Genomic DNA, 16,582 nt, shown 5'->3' on the forward strand with positions numbered 1-16,582 from the left:
GCTATGCTGACATAATAATTTGTGTTCAGTGACACATTTAAGGCCAACCAAGTTTAATTCTGGGTATAAGATTTTGTGTACATGCATATGAACGCTTATGTCCACAATTAAACTTTGTTGGTTTTAAAGGTGCCATGGGACTCAAACTTTGTTCTGTTGCTTCAGACCAACATAGCATCTTTTCCCTGAAACAAATCTTTCCATTCCACTGTTGTTAATCCCCATAAGGGAAAACAGGGCCAGTCCTAGGGCATGCAGCACCCTAGGCAGACAGCTGCTCACCATGCTCCTCCGCAGCGCTGTGCCTGACTGCATGGCGAAGCAGGGCAGGGAGTGCACCCAGGAAGAGAGGTGAAGACGCGCAAGCCAGCCAGCCACCTGGCTTCACCCTGAATCCATCCCGATTGGAAGGGAAGCAAAGCCAGCATGCTGGCGCATAACTACTGACTTCACTCTGCCTCTCTTCCAAGCGGAAGGGAGGCTAAGTGAAGCCAGGTGGTTGCTGTGCAATCAGTGCATTTGCTTAGGGCACCGAGGGGGGGGGACACCCAATTCAGTGCCCCCCCAGCCCAGCGCCCTAGGTAAATGCCTAATTTGTCTAGTGGAATTCCTGTGTAAAGAAAGAAAGGAGCAAGTACACAGAAGAGTTAAACTCTGTGCCCTGCATGCCATACACTGGTGCTTGAAGTAATAACATTAGCCCTGGCAGAGAAAAAAGAGAAGAAAAATAGTACCTCTGTTATTTCCCGAAAAGGACCAAAAAAATAGTCTATGGGAAGCCTGTTTTGATTGGGGAAAAAGCAGCTGGGGTATGTACATGTGTGCAAAATTACACATCAGAAGATCCAGTTGCAGATCCCTGAAGTCACAATGAGTTTGGTTACCTTTTGCTGCCTGTAGACATGATTCAAGCAAACAACACAAGAATTAAATCCAGCTGATATCATTGGAGATATACAATCACTCTTTCCCTGAACTCAACAGAAACGAAACGTGACTTTTGTAGGCTAGATTGTGTCTGTTGACTTCACAGCACATTTTTTCACTGGTTTCTCTGTGAAAAGCTCAGTTTATGAATGCATAACAGGCAAAAGAACTGCTAGGAGAAATTGAGCAGAATGAAACTTTGCATATACTTAAATAAAGGAATTTATTTTTCTAAAAAAAAAAAAATCCCAAAACAAATTGGAAAACAAAACAGTGGTTTGATCTAGATACAGCAGCACTGCAATATTATTAGACAGGTATGAAGAATTCAAGCAGCCAGAAAATACAGAAGCAATTATTGTAACAACCTCAAAATAAAAACAATTCATTCTACAATGTAAGAAACTCCCTGAAAATCAAAACAAAATGAAAAACCCTTTGGATTCTATTATTATTGTTATTATCATTAATATCATTAATTTACAATACCAACAGCCACTAATTTTTCTAGTTGAGAATGTTTGGTTCCATTTATTATAAATGTATAATTTGATTATGAAAAAATTATTATAGAAGTACCTGTTTCTTTTACAGAGACTATGGTATAAGAAGTTTTGAAAGCATTGACTTTTGAATATGTGTTTTGAACAGAGTCCATGATGTAATTATGTGATTAGCAGATGGGATTTTTAAAAAGACAGTGACAAAGGCTAGTCTTAAAGTGGATATTTGTCTACCAGTTTAATCAATAATCAGCTATGGTCAACTACATTATGGGGTCATAAAAGTTAGAAAATGCAACTGTGAAGTTTTATTCATTACATCCTTATGTAAGGATCTATAAGAATGTCCAGCTGTGGTGACCAAGAACAGAAATGAAAAGACTTGCTCTTTCTTTCCGGCAACATTTTTTGCTATTGTTTAATAACAGAGAATCTGGAATTATTTTGATATTCTTTAATTTTAAATATATGGCACTAGATTTGCCGGTGTATTCCTAAGGTTCAACAATCAAGCATCATCCTGTTTTAAATACATGTGTGTAGTGTGAGCTTTGACTCATTAAAGCTTCTGCTAGAATAAATTTTGGTAGTCTATGACTAAGCCACTGGATTCCTGTTTTCTTGTTGCTGGAGAACATTCATGATGATGAAAGGGGGGGACTCATCACCTGTTTCCATCCTCCCCTACTCGAAAACATGCACAATAATGCTGACTGTGTGTTAAACTGAGGATGGGGGGAGAATGCTGCACACACAACAGTCTGTTCCTTGGTGCAAGGGCAGCCATACAATTATTCACCACTGCAATTAGAATAAGTATGTGTGGATGCCATTTTCACTCTTTTCCCCATACTGATGAATTTTAATATTAACAAGGCAAAAGGCTTACAGAGTTACTGCTGCTACACTCCAGCAACACTTGAACATACATTATAGCACCTCTGCAGGAACCGTGAAATATAAAGCTCCATCCTTTCTTCATGAGGTAACTCACTGAGGATGCAGGATTGGACTACCTCAGCCAGATAACAAAAAGACACAACAGTGATAACTATTTGATTTAATTCATACAGGTTTTGCATCAGCTTCCCAAAGGACAGCTTAGTCCCACTGAATTCCACATTTTTTTCATCAGGCAGCTTCCATGCAATTATAATTTTTATCTCCAAGAAGAGGCAACACTGGACAATCACAAAACAACTGATTTGATTAAGGACAGAGAGAACTGAAAGTCATGTGAGAAGGGCAGCTCAGACTCCCAGGACTCATTATATAAATGAGGAGCACACAATAAATCTGATACTCATGATTTTTTTGCAGAGGGAGAATACCAGGTTTCCAGTTTAAAAGTCTTGTAGTGTGTGAGATTCTTCCTTTAGTTCTTTGTTTAAAAAATTAATATATTCTATGCAATGGTACTGAGTTGTGTTCTTATTGCTGTAGCTGTCATTGTTACTTCTGAAAAAAAATACTTGCAAGCATTGGTGAAAGAACAGTGGACAAGATCAAGGAAGACTCACACCTTCTGGATTGTCCTTAAGAAAGGGCTCTGCATCAAGTAGGTCAGTTATGGAAACCTTCAGGTCCTCTTCTTGTCAACTCCAAGAAGCATCAAAGAAACAGGATACAGCAGAGGAAAGACCAACAAGGTGGATGAAGTAAAGAAGTCATGGTTTGGTCTATTTTTGGGTGTGAATGACAGTTTCCCTAACTAGGAGGCCCTGTAAATGTCCATTGTTGCAAGGAATCCCTTCCCTTTTCTTTCACTGTTTCAATTTCATGAATCAACATCTTAAATTGATATGTACCCATTTGTATCAACTGAAGCTATAATGCTTGCAAATAATCGACAAATGGAATTTGGGGATGACAAGCCAATTAGAATAACTTGTTTTTTCCTGAAGACCTCTTGCACAAACACAATACACTTGATTTGGATCACATGTCTGAAGTGATAATCAATGCATCCCTCCTGCACATAAAATGTATGAAACTATCTTATACTGAATACAATGGCTGGCCCTGCTAATCCAATGTTGCTTATAGTAACTGAGAGAACCTCTTCAGTGTTTCAGGTAGAGAAAGACCTTTCTGAACACCTGTTAACTGAAATGCTCTTAAAGCCGGAGAGCAAAGGACTGAACCTGTGGCATTCTTCATGCAAAGTTGATAGCCAAGATGGCTATGAAATATGTAATCAGGATAATAAAAGAAAACAAATTAGATCTGGCTCTGAAATATCAAAAATGGCACAACAGCATTTCTGTGGAAAAAGAATCCAATTCTTAAAAATATCTTGAAGGACATAGATTGAGTCTACTGAGAGGAATTTTACTATCCAACTATAGACAAGGCATTTTGAAAGACATGGGGCTGGCAATGAAAATGACATCCATGTGATGAATTCTTTTTCCCACTGTAGGCATGTCCTGTCCATTATTAACGTACACATTTATGCATCTGTATATCAAATCATTGGCTTCCATTCACAGGGAATCATACGCAATGTTATCGGGACAGATGCAACTACATATCATAGCACTTAGAGCTTTTCCAGAAATGTGTAATAAAAAGATATCCTTTAATGCTTAACAGATATTCATCCATTCATGGACGTTCATTCATAAGACAGTTACAAAAATGGATATTCCTCTCTTCAACCTTATTCAAGAGACCAACATTATTTATGACTGCCCACATAAGCATGTTATTAATTCTTCAGTATCTTATGCTAATGTTAAAAGTTTTAGTCATCTCATCAGAGGAAAGAGAATCCACGTAATTTAGTCACACTTCATTCACCAGCAAGAGTGGCATGAGGTGCTTAATTTCTCAAAAGCCATCATAATGCTTAAAGGTAATTTTTCAAAACATTTGGCAAGGATGCAAAATACAGATATGCTCCCCAGCTCTGGAACTTCCTGGCAAAATGAAAATGGGATAGAAATACTGTATGTGAGGAAGCTTCAATTAAGAACTGAGTATTACAGTTCTGCAACTGTATTTACCATACAGTTCTTCTGCCACTTATTTACCATAGAAGCAGAAGAAGTTGCAACTGCAATAGCAGATATGATGCGGAGCAACTTTGAGACTGAGGATCACAACAACAACCATTTACATCCTGATCTTGCCTCAATTTGCAGTGAGTGGATAGGGAACATCATGAACTGTAAATAAGTGCAATGGGAACCCAGGAGTCAAATTAGGATTTCAACACATGCAAATATATCCAACATCCCTCCAAATGACTTTGCAAACCCAAAATAAAGTTGAAATTCAAGCTCCAGAGATTAAACTATGAATCCAGTCTCTTGACATCTTTCTGAAAGGAGCAGCAAAGATCAAGCTTCACAAGTGAAGAACAGAGGCCTACCAGTTTTCTGCGCTTGCAATCATAAGCATTTTTTTCTTCACCACCTTAGCAATAACAATATAAACATGGGCAACAGAGAGGGAAGGGTTAATTTTGTAGGAACAAGACAGACTAACTACAAAAAAGTGCAAATATCAACACCATTGGTCCCATGATGTCATGAACCTCAGACAGAGTTTATTGTCCTGGGAGACGGTGAAACTTGACGGCATTTAAAATCAAGGATTTTAATGAAACAAAGGGAAGACACTTGTCTGCAGTGTTGCTGTAAACCAAATAGACAAATGGGAAAAATTAAGTATACCATAAAAAATTCATGTCAACAGAGCCAATGTGGAAAAGTGAAACATGAATAATTTTCTACATTTGGAAAAACAAATCTAATTTTGAGGATATGGAAGTCTTGAGTCACCTTTTTCTCTTTTTTAAAAAAAGTCTTAAAACACATGGCTTTACAAGCTGCTGCTCAGAAAATATACATCCCCAAGTCCGACTTTCATTTAAATACAAATGTACAAAATGTAAACTGAGACAATAGAGAAATTTACAAAACCTTTCCTTTAAAAATAATAAGGACAAAATTCAGTTCTAGGTATGATGCTATTTTAAATACGTGCAAGTTGTCATACTCTGGCTTCTATTGCAATGTTCTACAGAGACAACGTTGAGTCCCAAGACTTCAAGTGCTACCTCCAAAACAGACCTGAGAGAAAATTTCTTCTTAAATGGGAGGCTCCACTGGAAGGAACAGAGGGAAATTTCTCCCACAGTAGGAGACTGTTGATCTTCTAGCTCAACGAAGGATGCTGTCTCATTCTTGAAGCTCCATATGGTATAGTGGAAGGATGTGACGTGAAGGTTCACAAAAAAAACCCAGGTAGAACTAGCTGCTTCCAGTGGAATTTGAACTTACATGGTTGGAATTTATATGATGATTTAAACTGGCCTTTGAATTCGGAGAACTCTTGGAATTGTTCTGGTGCTAAAAGAATTAAAATATTTTTTTGAAAAATTAGATTTCCATAATATTCCACATCTATATACCTAATTCTGAACTTCTTCCAGAATGTGGATCAAAAGGTCCACACAATGGGGCTGGTTACAGAAAGAGGAGATGTCTCTGCAAACCTGGGGTGGGGAGAAAGGAACCTGGGTGAATGTTATTAAAATATAATTCTGTGTACTGAATTTATTCCTTTGTTATGTGCTCTAAGCCCATGATATGGTCTTGGATGTAAACCTAAACAAGTAAACAACATAACTCCCTAGTCTGTACTGCAATGAAAGATGTCATAATACCCCTGTCTTGACTATTACTTCTCTTTCCCCCTTCCAGCTGAACACCTTGAAATTGCCTGTCCCATGTCTTGCCTCACTACTAAACTCCTTAGAGTTACATCATAGGATAAATCTCACAGCTGTATATAATGATCATAGTTTAATCTCACTTCAATCTGAATGCCTCTCTTATCTCTAGGTTCTTCTACTGGGACATTCCTGCTAGCCAGATATGTGTTTGAACTGTCTGAACAGGTTTAAGTACCATATCGTTAGTGGGAGTCCTGATGCTCTGCTTCATTATAGAACAGGGATATTTGCTTAAAATGAGGAAGACATTCTCCATCTCTTGATCATTTTGATAGATGTGCTTTATACACATAACCTTGACCCACAATGAAGTAAAAGTAGGACACCTTCTGTAGTTCAAAAGAGTAATTACTTCTAGAGTAAAAGATTTTGCATTACAAGCAGGTTATAGATATTCCATCAAGTGGAAACCTGTCACTTCTAGTCAGCTGATGAAGTTCAAGAGCTTATTAGTTGATATTTGAAAAGAAAATGTATAAGCTTATATTTATGGGAAAATACATCTAAAATTAATGACATTTAGAACTTTAATTCTTATGTCTGATGTAAGAAATGCATGCCCTCCAAAATTCCACAAAAGAGAGACTGCAACTAGACACCAAACTTACTAAACTGCTCTTTCGTAAAATATTCATCAGCGATAACTGCAAGTCCTTCTGCGAAAAAAGGTACTACTGAAGCATTTAGAATTGTGTCTGATTCAATATTATGTGTCTGATTCAATATTAGAAATTGAGCCCTGTGGTTAACTGTGGATACCCTGTAGGTAACCCTCATATGATACAAAAAAATTGCATTTATAATGGATCTTACCATGAACAAATGGAGGTGCTCACCTGGCGTTTAAATATTCTATGGAGCAATCCTTTCTTAGGTGGTTCTGGTGGGTAGTTTCTGTTAAGATCTGGTGAAATAGTACCATTTGGTCCAAATATATTCAGTTCTTTAAAACACTCTGTTTCTATCATCTAGTAAAACAGGAAAAAAATGAACCAGTTAATAGGTTGTAGTGGCCCAGAACCTTCAGTCCTTACCGTAGTAGGCAATGAGAACAATCCTAAGCAGGTCTACTCAGAATTCTACTCAGGTCTCTTCAGTGGGGCTTACTCCAAGGGAAGTATTCTTGGGATAGCACTGAAAATGTGGATCCCATCTCCAAGGTATGCATGGCTTAAATAGGGTAATGATACATCAGTCAGCTAGTGAAGATGACATAGTTACTCGCCACTGATCTGAATACAATCAGTAGTCATTTTACTGTGACTGTTGGATGGAGGTTACTATTTAAGGCAGGTTGTGATCTTCCCTTCTTTGTACCTTAGGCTACAATTCTATGTGGAATTTGACAGTAAGTCAACTGAACTTACTGAGATTTACTTCTGATTAAGCATGCATAAAATCTGGCTGTAAGGAACCGATCAGTGTACATCATGGTTACATTTTCTAAACACATTATTGTCTAATTAAATAAATGTTTAGCTAGACAAGAAGCAGGGGTTTGGTTCCTGGAGGATAAATGGGAGAACATACAGCTCCCCATCTAACAACAGGAAGTCCAGCAAACACCTTGGTCGTAAGCAGACTTTGATTTGACAACTATCAGCTGATCTGATGTTGAAAACTACTTACTACCCTTCAAGTTGCATGGCTGCTATAACAGAAGAGGCCAAACTGCAGCTCGGGAGCCACATGTGGCTCTTTCACACATATTGTGTGGCTCCCAGAGGTCAAGGAAGAACTTAATGCAGGCTTACTCTCAAGTAAGTGTGCTTAGCATCAGGACCTCTGAGCGCTGACCCATAGGTAGGTGACTATTTCTGCTGCATGTGAAGCGGGGAAGGAGGGGGAAATAGGCAAGCTTGCAAGCTGTTCTCCACCACAGAGGTTGCCTGGAGACCTAGAGTATGGAAAGAGAGTGCAAGAACTGAAGGAGCACTGTAGATGATGTATTTACTAACCTTGGTGTCAAGGCAAAGAGAGATGTATAATGATGCAAACAGTGGTCAGTGATTTATTTGGTATATGTGTGTTTCCTTTTCCCACTGGTGCCAAAAAATAATTCCCTAATCTTTCCCTATGCTGGTCTTACGAGGGCTGTCATGCCACCTTTTGATTTTAAAAAAGTCTCCTTTTAGCATGGTGATGTTGTAGAGTGCATACATATATATTTTATCTTTCTGTGCAAAGAAAGTATTAAGAGTTTTACTAAAGATGTGTGTGTATGCAATAACTGTTCATGTCTTGTGGCTCTCAAACACCTAACTTTTATTCTGTGTGGCCCTTACATTAAGCATGTTTGGCCACCCCTGTGCAATAAGAAAGGATTGCTGGATGGTATGAATCTGCGTTCCAACAAAATGTCCTTTAAATGTTTTTTACTCACAGCCTGTCATATTTGAGGCTGGAAAGGAATTTGCCCCTAGATCAAATTGGCTATTGATTTTGGGATTTAGTTTGTTTTTCTTCTCTGTAATGCTGAAGTCTGGATTACGCAGGGATTCAGGGGTTGGCCTTACAATGGCTCTCCTTGTTCCTTGATGGTCGGGGACAAAGGGTAGCAATTGGGGGTGAGTTGTCCCAGAGGCACACGCTTGATTGTGGGGTGCCTCAGGGGGCAGTTCTTTCCCCAATGTTGTTTAACATCTATATGTGCCCCCTTGCCCAGGTTGCCTGGAGGTATGGGCTGGGTTGCCACCAGTACGCTGATGACACCCAGCTCTATCTATTCATGGACGGCCGGCCTGACTGTGTCCCAGAAAACTTTGACCGGGCATTACAAGCCGTGGCTAGATGGCTCAGGCTGAGTAGGTTGAAACTAAATCCAGCGAAGACAGAGGTCCTTTGCTTGGGTCGCGGTGGTCTGGGAGGGGAAATTCCCCTTCCAGCTCTTGATGGTGTGCCACTGACAATGGTGCACAGGGTCAAGAGCTTGGGGGTACTACTTGAGCCTGCCTTAACTATGGAGGCCCAGGTAGCAGCCACTGCTAAGTCCGCATTTTTTCATCTTAGGCGGGTGAGGCAGTTGGCTCCCTTCCTGGAGCAGGATGATCTGGCAACAGTGATCCATGCAATGGTCACCTCAAGGTTGGATTACTGTAATGCCCTCTACATGGGGCTGCCCCTGTGCTGAACCTGGAAGTTGCAGCTAGTGCAGAACGCCGCCACTTGGCTGTTAATAGGGCTCCCTAGACGGGAGCACATTCAGCCGGGCCTCCGGGGACTGCACTGGCTGCCAATAATATACCGAGTCCGGTACAAGGTGCTGGTTATTACCTTTAAAGCCCTATATGGCCTAGGACCTGCCTACCTTAGGGACCGTCTCTTCCCATATGTCCCCCAGAGAGTACTGCGATCTGGCTCTCAAAATCTGCTTGTAATCCCCGGGCCAAAGGAGGCCCGCTTGAAGTCAACTAGGGACAGGGCCTTCTCAATCACAGCCCCTTGCTGGTGGAACCAGTTACCGGAAGAGGTCAGGGCCCTGCGGGATATTGGACAGTTCCGCAGGGCCTGTAAGACAGTCCTCTTCCGGTTGGCTTATAACTGACCGGCACCAAAATACTGAAGGAAGTCTATAGATAGCACACTGTTGGATTGATGTATTGTTATTAATTTTTTAATTATGTAAATTGCTATTGTATTTTAATTCTGAATTTTATTGTTAGAACTTTTATGCTGTGAGCCGCCCTGAGCCCGCTTTGGTGGGGTAGGGTTGGATATAAATCAAATCAAATAAATAAATAAATAAATAATTATTCAGAGCTAATATGTGGAGACAAAGTGATTTTGCCTCACAACAGAAGCTTGACTAGTTGGGTTTCTTTTAAATGAACTCTTTGGGGAACAGAAGACAGGAGTATTTGCTTCAGAAGAATGCATCCCTAAATCCAGGTAGTGCAGAAAAAACAAGCTGAAACCTGACAGTGGAGCAGGCCAGGAAATGACAGTTGTTTAAGAAGAACAAAGGACCATAGTGGAATATAGGCATCATTCAGATAAACTACACTGCGCAAGGATCTCTTGCATTCCTGTATTCTCTTTGTCATTGCAACAGATGAAAAACTGGTTTAGAAGTTGACAACATTCATCTATTGCATACCTTACGGATAGTCAGGGTGTACAATACATTATCTCAAAGGACCTTTCCAGACATTTGATTCTATGTGAAATTTCTCATACTACAACTCTATTCTGATTGCACTGGGATGTACATGACTGAAATCATGCCAGTCTAGAATCAGGAAAATTCCCACAAACAGTTTCTTTAGAGAAAGAACCATGGGAAAACTATATGATGGCTGGGAAGCCAACAATAGTTGTCTGCTTACAAAAAGTCACATTGTTTTAAAGTATAAGGCAGCCTGCTCCACTATCTTGCTGGGTTTATTGGCTCCTGTGATACTCTGCCAGCATACTAACAAGTCAGTAAAATGCAGAAATAATTTGCCAACATGTTCCCAAGTGATGGAATGGAGGGTTTGTTTTAAGCACAAGTGCTCATAGTTGAATCCTGAACTAACCTCAATGGGTGGAAATGATCTAATATAATTTATAATAAAATTGCTATCTTGAAGCTGTCACTATTTTTCAGTAAAGGGCCAATAAACCTTATAATGATATTGGATGTGATGTGTGTAAAAGCAAATGCTAACAGCAGCTCATATTCTGGACCTTTTAAAATTGTACTTCATCCAGACCAAATTCTTCAGTAATTCAGTGTATCATGTAATGACATATACAAACAGCTGGATAAATTGTGTGGCTCTCTGAGAAAGATGGTGTCCTCATTCACCTTGGCTAAAACAGCTTCTCCTATGCATAACAGCCATATTCTGCTCCCTCCTCCCCCAAATGTTTCTGACAAAGAAATACTACATCAAATTTCTGTACCAAATATGACTTAGTGTTGGACTGGGATCCGGGAGACCCAGGTTCAAATCCCCACTCAGCAACAGTAAAAGAAAAACCTTACTGTAAAAGAAAAATGTTCAACTTCTATGTTCAAACTTAAATTGGTTCAAAGACAAACATATTCAATAAATCAGGGGTGCGACAATCATTCCAAAAGGCTTTGGAAAACTTGCTCAAATACTTCTAGGGAGTGCAACAGGAGGAGGATACAGCACCCAATGCCAACATAAGGATGGGCTCATTCACAAAAGAGGGTCATCTGAACACCACATCTGGAAAACTAAATCATATCTTGAAAAGATTTGAATGTCAGATCATCAATAGCCATGAGGTAGGTTTTTAAAAATTAAAACTAGTTTATATAATCTAAATTATAATGTGCTACAGTCAATAAGCAAGAGCAACACAGATGCCTCAAGCTCACGCTGCTCGTGTCTCATGATGTATGCTCCATATTTTACCTCAGAGCCTTAAAAGGTGGCCTTGCAGACATTGGAGTCTTTCCAACTTACCTATTGCCCTTTTTTCCTCTGGCATTTTTTTCTACTTGTTATGTCTCAGTATTCATACTACACTCTTTGTCTATATGTTGGCCTTTGAAAAATATCATCAGTAGTTTCATGCAAGTTTGGAAACAGGTTTGGCAGGCACTTGTTGCCTATCATGAGTGAGGAGATAACTATAGGAGCAAATCAGGGAGCATACCCTAGGTTATGCAATGAGTTAACTGGCTGATGCTGATAAGAGGGAAAGATAAACAAGTATTCAGATATTATGGTCTTAGGAAATGTTCCTTCCCAATCACAGCCATCAACATTAGCTAGGTCTTGCCAGTTAAAAATTAGGCATGTTTGTGTGCAAGAGAAAGTTGCCCTTCATTAAAAGATTATGCATTCTTTGAGATGACTAAACTTGAAATCTCAGGCTAAGCAAAAAATGTGGCAAAGCAGTGTTCCTCAGTGCATTACCTACAGGTGCCTTGGTGCCTGCAGTACCCACTCCAAAGGGAGCCTGGCATAGGTGGCAGAGTGCCCCAATTAATTGTATAGTAGGTAGGTGACTATTTCTGCTGCATGTGAAGCAAGGAAGGAGGGGGGAAATAGGCAAGCTTGCAATAGGGTTGCCAAGTCCAATTCAAGAAATATCTGGGGACTTTGGGGGTGGAGCCAGGAGACATTGGGGGCGTAACCAGAAACAAGAGTGTGACAAGCATAATTGAACTCCAAGGGAGTTCTTGCCATCACATTTAAAGGGACAGCACACACCTTTTTAAATGTCTTCCTTCCATAGGAAATAATGAAGGATAGGGGCACCTTCTTTTGGGGCTCATAGAATTGGACCTCCTGGTCTAATCATTTTGAAACTTGGGGGGTACTTTGGGGAGAGGCACTAGATACTATGCTGAAAATTTGGTGCCTCTACCTCAAAAACCTCCAGATCAATGCCCCATTATACCCTATGAGAATCGATCTCCACATAGGGAGTAATGAAGTGCTCAGCAGACGTTTTCTTCCCCCCCACCCCGTTTCTGGCGACTCTGAAGTGACGGATTGGCATCTCTACTCACGAGTTGCTGCCAACTTCTTCAACGTAACACAGACACACCATCCCAAGAGGAAGCCTTTCAATCGGAGACTGAAGCCTCCAAAGGCACATGGTCCTCTGGGGGCGGGGCTTCCCCCCGCCGGCCAGCTGACTGGGGGCGGGAAGGAGCCTGGGAAAGTGGAAGAACCCCTGCTGGGACCTGGGGATTGGCAAGCCTAGCTTGCAAGCTGTTCTCCACCACAGAGGTTGCCTGGAGACCTAGAGTACAGAAAGAGAGTGCAAGAACTGAAGGAGCACTGGAAGGAGGGATGGAATTAAAGACGGCTGTGCAGGGTTCCCCCTTAGTTTCATAGATCATGTAGATGATGTATTTACTAACCTTGGTGTCAAGTCAAAGAGATGCATAATGATGCAAACAGGGGTCAGTGATTTATATGGTGTATGTGTGTTTCCTTCTCCCACTGGTGCCAAAAAATAATTCCCTAATCTTTTCCTATGCAGGTCTTATGGGGGCTGTCATTGCCGACTTTTGATTTTAAAAAAGTTTCCTTCTAGCATGGTGTTGTAGAGTGCATGCATATATATTTTATCTTATATATATTTATCTTTATATATATTTTATATAGAGTGCCCCAATTAATTGTATAGTAGGAGAGTATGGAACACATAAAAGTGGCCCTGAATTGGCTGTGTGGCAGATAAACAAGGGATGTAGGGGCAGCTGAGATGCCCCTGTCACTGTCCCATGGAGAGTGGAAGGAGCCAGTTCAGGCAGACAGTGGTTCCCCACCAATCAATTGCTTGGGGGAACGCAGTGTCCAGCTTCTCTCACTCTCCTTCCCTGGCAGCAGCTGGAGCTCAGCAGGAAGAAGCAAAGCATTTTTCATCAAAGCCGGGGCAAGGAATAAACAGAGAAATGCTTGACTTGCTTGTGTTGAAATTTGCTGGCTGCTGGAGGAAAAAAAAGAAAGAAAAAGAAAAAGAGAGAGCAGGAGGAAGAGATGCTGGGGGAGGGAGTGAAACCCTGTGCTTCCAGTCCCTTCTACAGTTGCCTAGCTTTGGCTGGCAACCCCTTGCAAACTGGGGAGGGGGCAAAGACTTCTGCAAATGGTGTCCTGCAGTGCCACTTCCAACTGCATAACTGGAAATATCATAGTGTCACTGGTTGCTCTAAAACCACAGACTTTCAGAGCAATCTTAGAGTGTCCTCCAACATGGTTCTTCTGGTTATGCAGTTGGAAGTGATGTTTTTGCACCTCAGGATATCTTTTCAAATCCCCGCCCCCCTATTTTCCTCTTTCCCCTTATTGAATAGAAGTGGGGGACCAAGACCAAGCAAATGCCCACCAAAGTGGGCAATGTGGCCTCCCCAGTCTCATCTCTTCTCTCTTCCAGGTGCCAACTATCTGCAAAATAAGCAAGTCAAGCATTTCTCCCCTTTATTTCCTGTCCTGATTCAAGAAATGCTTGGCTTCCTCCTGATATGTCCCTGCTGCTGCAAGGGAGAAAGATCAATGATTGGCACAAGAGGTCGAGTCAACCACACACACATACTAAGGTTGCCATCTGCAATTGGCAATCCACTGAGAGGATGCGGGTGTATGTGGAAGAAACACATGTGCCAGCATGCAACTTTATTTCTATCAACCCCCCCCCCCCCCCAGATAACACCATAATGTATGGGCAATGCTAGAGGATTTGTCTAAAACTTTATGGCTTAACCACATTTTTGGGTTCAGTCCTTGAGCATCTCCCCACCCCCTCATATAACACCGATATTCTTAGCAGAAGTGACACTGTGCACCAGAGCACCTGTCCCTGCCTCCCAAATCATCTTGGCAGATTGCCAGTTGCAGCTGGCAACCCTAGTGTGAGTGTGTGTGCCAACCATTTTGTTGTTGGTTCTGAAACAGGTATTTTGTCATGGTACATCATACACTTTCAAAATTCCAGAGGTGCTCAGAAAGGTTGTGGACTCCTGTGGTAAACAGTAAAAAAAAAAAAAAAGCAAAATGTTGAAGGAGAAGCCATCTGCCTTCTGGTGGTGCCAGGAAAAAAGTAGTATTATTTGTTGTGAATATGGTTGTTGGAGATGTTGCATTTGGGGTCTTTAGGCCCAAGCTGTATTCTCTGTAGATAAAACCTGTTCAGTTCCTTCACAAGTAGCTGGGATCAGTTCCTTGAGGAACCTGGAGGATCTTTCTACATTCTCATTATAATTGAAAAAATTATGAAGGGACATAATTCCTTATTGGGGGGAGGAGTCATTTATTTAATTTTTAACAAAACCAAGTCAATAACTCTTTCACTGGCACTCTTGGGCAGAAATCTGGAGTAGGAAATGCACTGCTTCAGGAATACCAGCAGCACAAGGCATGGATACTGAAGTATGCTTCTCAACCATCTCCTTGTTCTAAAAATCAATTCAATACTCTCAAATGGAAAGTATATCCATTATTAAATTGGCAAGAACAAACTGATACTATGAATAGCATTTATCCTTGATCTCAGCCAGAACGCCAAGGAGCAATCCATCCTCATTTTAATAGGCCACTGCTGAAGCACACACCCTTTAAACCTGAATAGTTAAGTATTAAAACAGCTGACATTCTTGCTCTCATGACTATTTTAGTGAGATCATTTCCAAGTCTAGGGAAGAAAATTACTCTGAGATCCATTAGAGTACTTCAAAGTACATGTTTGCTATTTATAAAAGTTTAAAAGCCTGATAAGAAGACATTAAAGAAGACTAGTGAAAAAAAATAGTTACCTCATTTTGCCATGGAATAGAGACAGAGCCTGTGGAAAACTTGGAATAAAAGTCATCATCTGTTTGGTCCAGGTTCACTCCCTTGACAGTTGAAAATTGTTCGATGTCCAAGACATCTTTGCAGTACACTGCTCTAGGCTGCACCAGCAAAGAAAAAAAGGATATGTAGGAGAGTCTGAATATGCAGCATAAGTGACAAGCGTAAATGCTTTACAGCAACATTGCATTCCATTAAATGTCTTGCTATGCATGTATGCCACAGGTAAGGTTACAATCAAAAACATTCGTTTATTCATCATCAGTATAATGGATGAAATTGCTAATTGCAGGTTAAATCACAACTTTTATTAGATTTCATTCAAAGCTGCCTCCTTTGAGAGGGTGTTCAATGCTATGTAGTCAGCTTATTTACATATCTTGATTCACACAGTTCTCATTTGGAACGAGTATCCTAACCAATGTTTTGTCTGATTTTTATTCCACAAACAGAGTTGCATCAAATATTTTTGGGCCTGAGGATATCCACTGAATGTGTTTGCTTGAAATAAAAAAAACACAGACATCATTTATTGCTTGAAAAATGATTTTAAATTGAGTTTGTGCATCAAGAGAGATATGGATATTATGGTACTCTGTCTGTGGCCATTGGGATACCTAAGCCAGATTTCTGAATTTATGTCCTCAGATAAAAAGAGGTTTCTTACCAGTAACTGATGCTATTCCAGAGTGGCCATCTATGCTGGTTCATAACCCATACGTCAGACTACAGAGATCAGGAGGCAATATACTTCTCATTTTGTTGCAATGCCTACTTAGTACTGGAATGCCCACATTTTGCTTCTTTTATATATTTTACTGCATCATTGCGGGCGCTTTTAATGCTCTTGCATACTAGACTTGCCAGCCCCCAGGGCCAGGCAGGGGACCCCCTAGTTTTCCAGGCTCCTCTACACTGCCAGCTAGAGGGTGGCAGGGGGAAGACCTGTCCCAACAGCCACCATGTGCCTTTAAATCTCGGCAGGCTTTTTTTGGCTGCTTAGTGTGTGTGTGTCCCTTAATAAAGTCATGCTTAGAAATGCTGCCAAAGCCTGACAAGGGACTTGTGGGAGATGACAAATTTCATTGTCATTTCGTGGAAGTGCAGCTGCTGGGGAATCCTTTGAAGGCAAAAAAGAGGATGAGTAT

The 16,582-nt window shown here is 40.7% G+C and overlaps 1 protein-coding gene across 2 annotated transcripts in view; it reads right to left on the reverse strand.

The window, feature by feature from the left end:
• Positions 1–1,131: 1,131 nt before the first annotated feature.
• The window catches only part of GRK5 (G protein-coupled receptor kinase 5), a 252,071-nt gene continuing 236,620 nt past the window's right edge, over positions 1,132–16,582 (reverse strand). For both annotated transcript variants that reach the window (XM_060241527.1, XM_060241528.1), the window contains 3 exons: positions 15,398–15,535; positions 7,011–7,142; positions 1,132–5,788 (listed from right to left, as the gene is read on the reverse strand). In XM_060241527.1, the coding sequence (XP_060097510.1) occupies positions 5,690–5,788; positions 7,011–7,142; positions 15,398–15,535 (369 nt within the window). In that variant the 3' untranslated portion in view covers positions 1,132–5,689. The remainder of the gene's footprint in view (positions 5,789–7,010; positions 7,143–15,397; positions 15,536–16,582) is intronic.

Source organism: Heteronotia binoei, chromosome 6, assembly GCF_032191835.1.
Source record: "Heteronotia binoei isolate CCM8104 ecotype False Entrance Well chromosome 6, APGP_CSIRO_Hbin_v1, whole genome shotgun sequence".
NCBI lineage: Eukaryota > Metazoa > Chordata > Lepidosauria > Squamata > Gekkonidae > Heteronotia > Heteronotia binoei.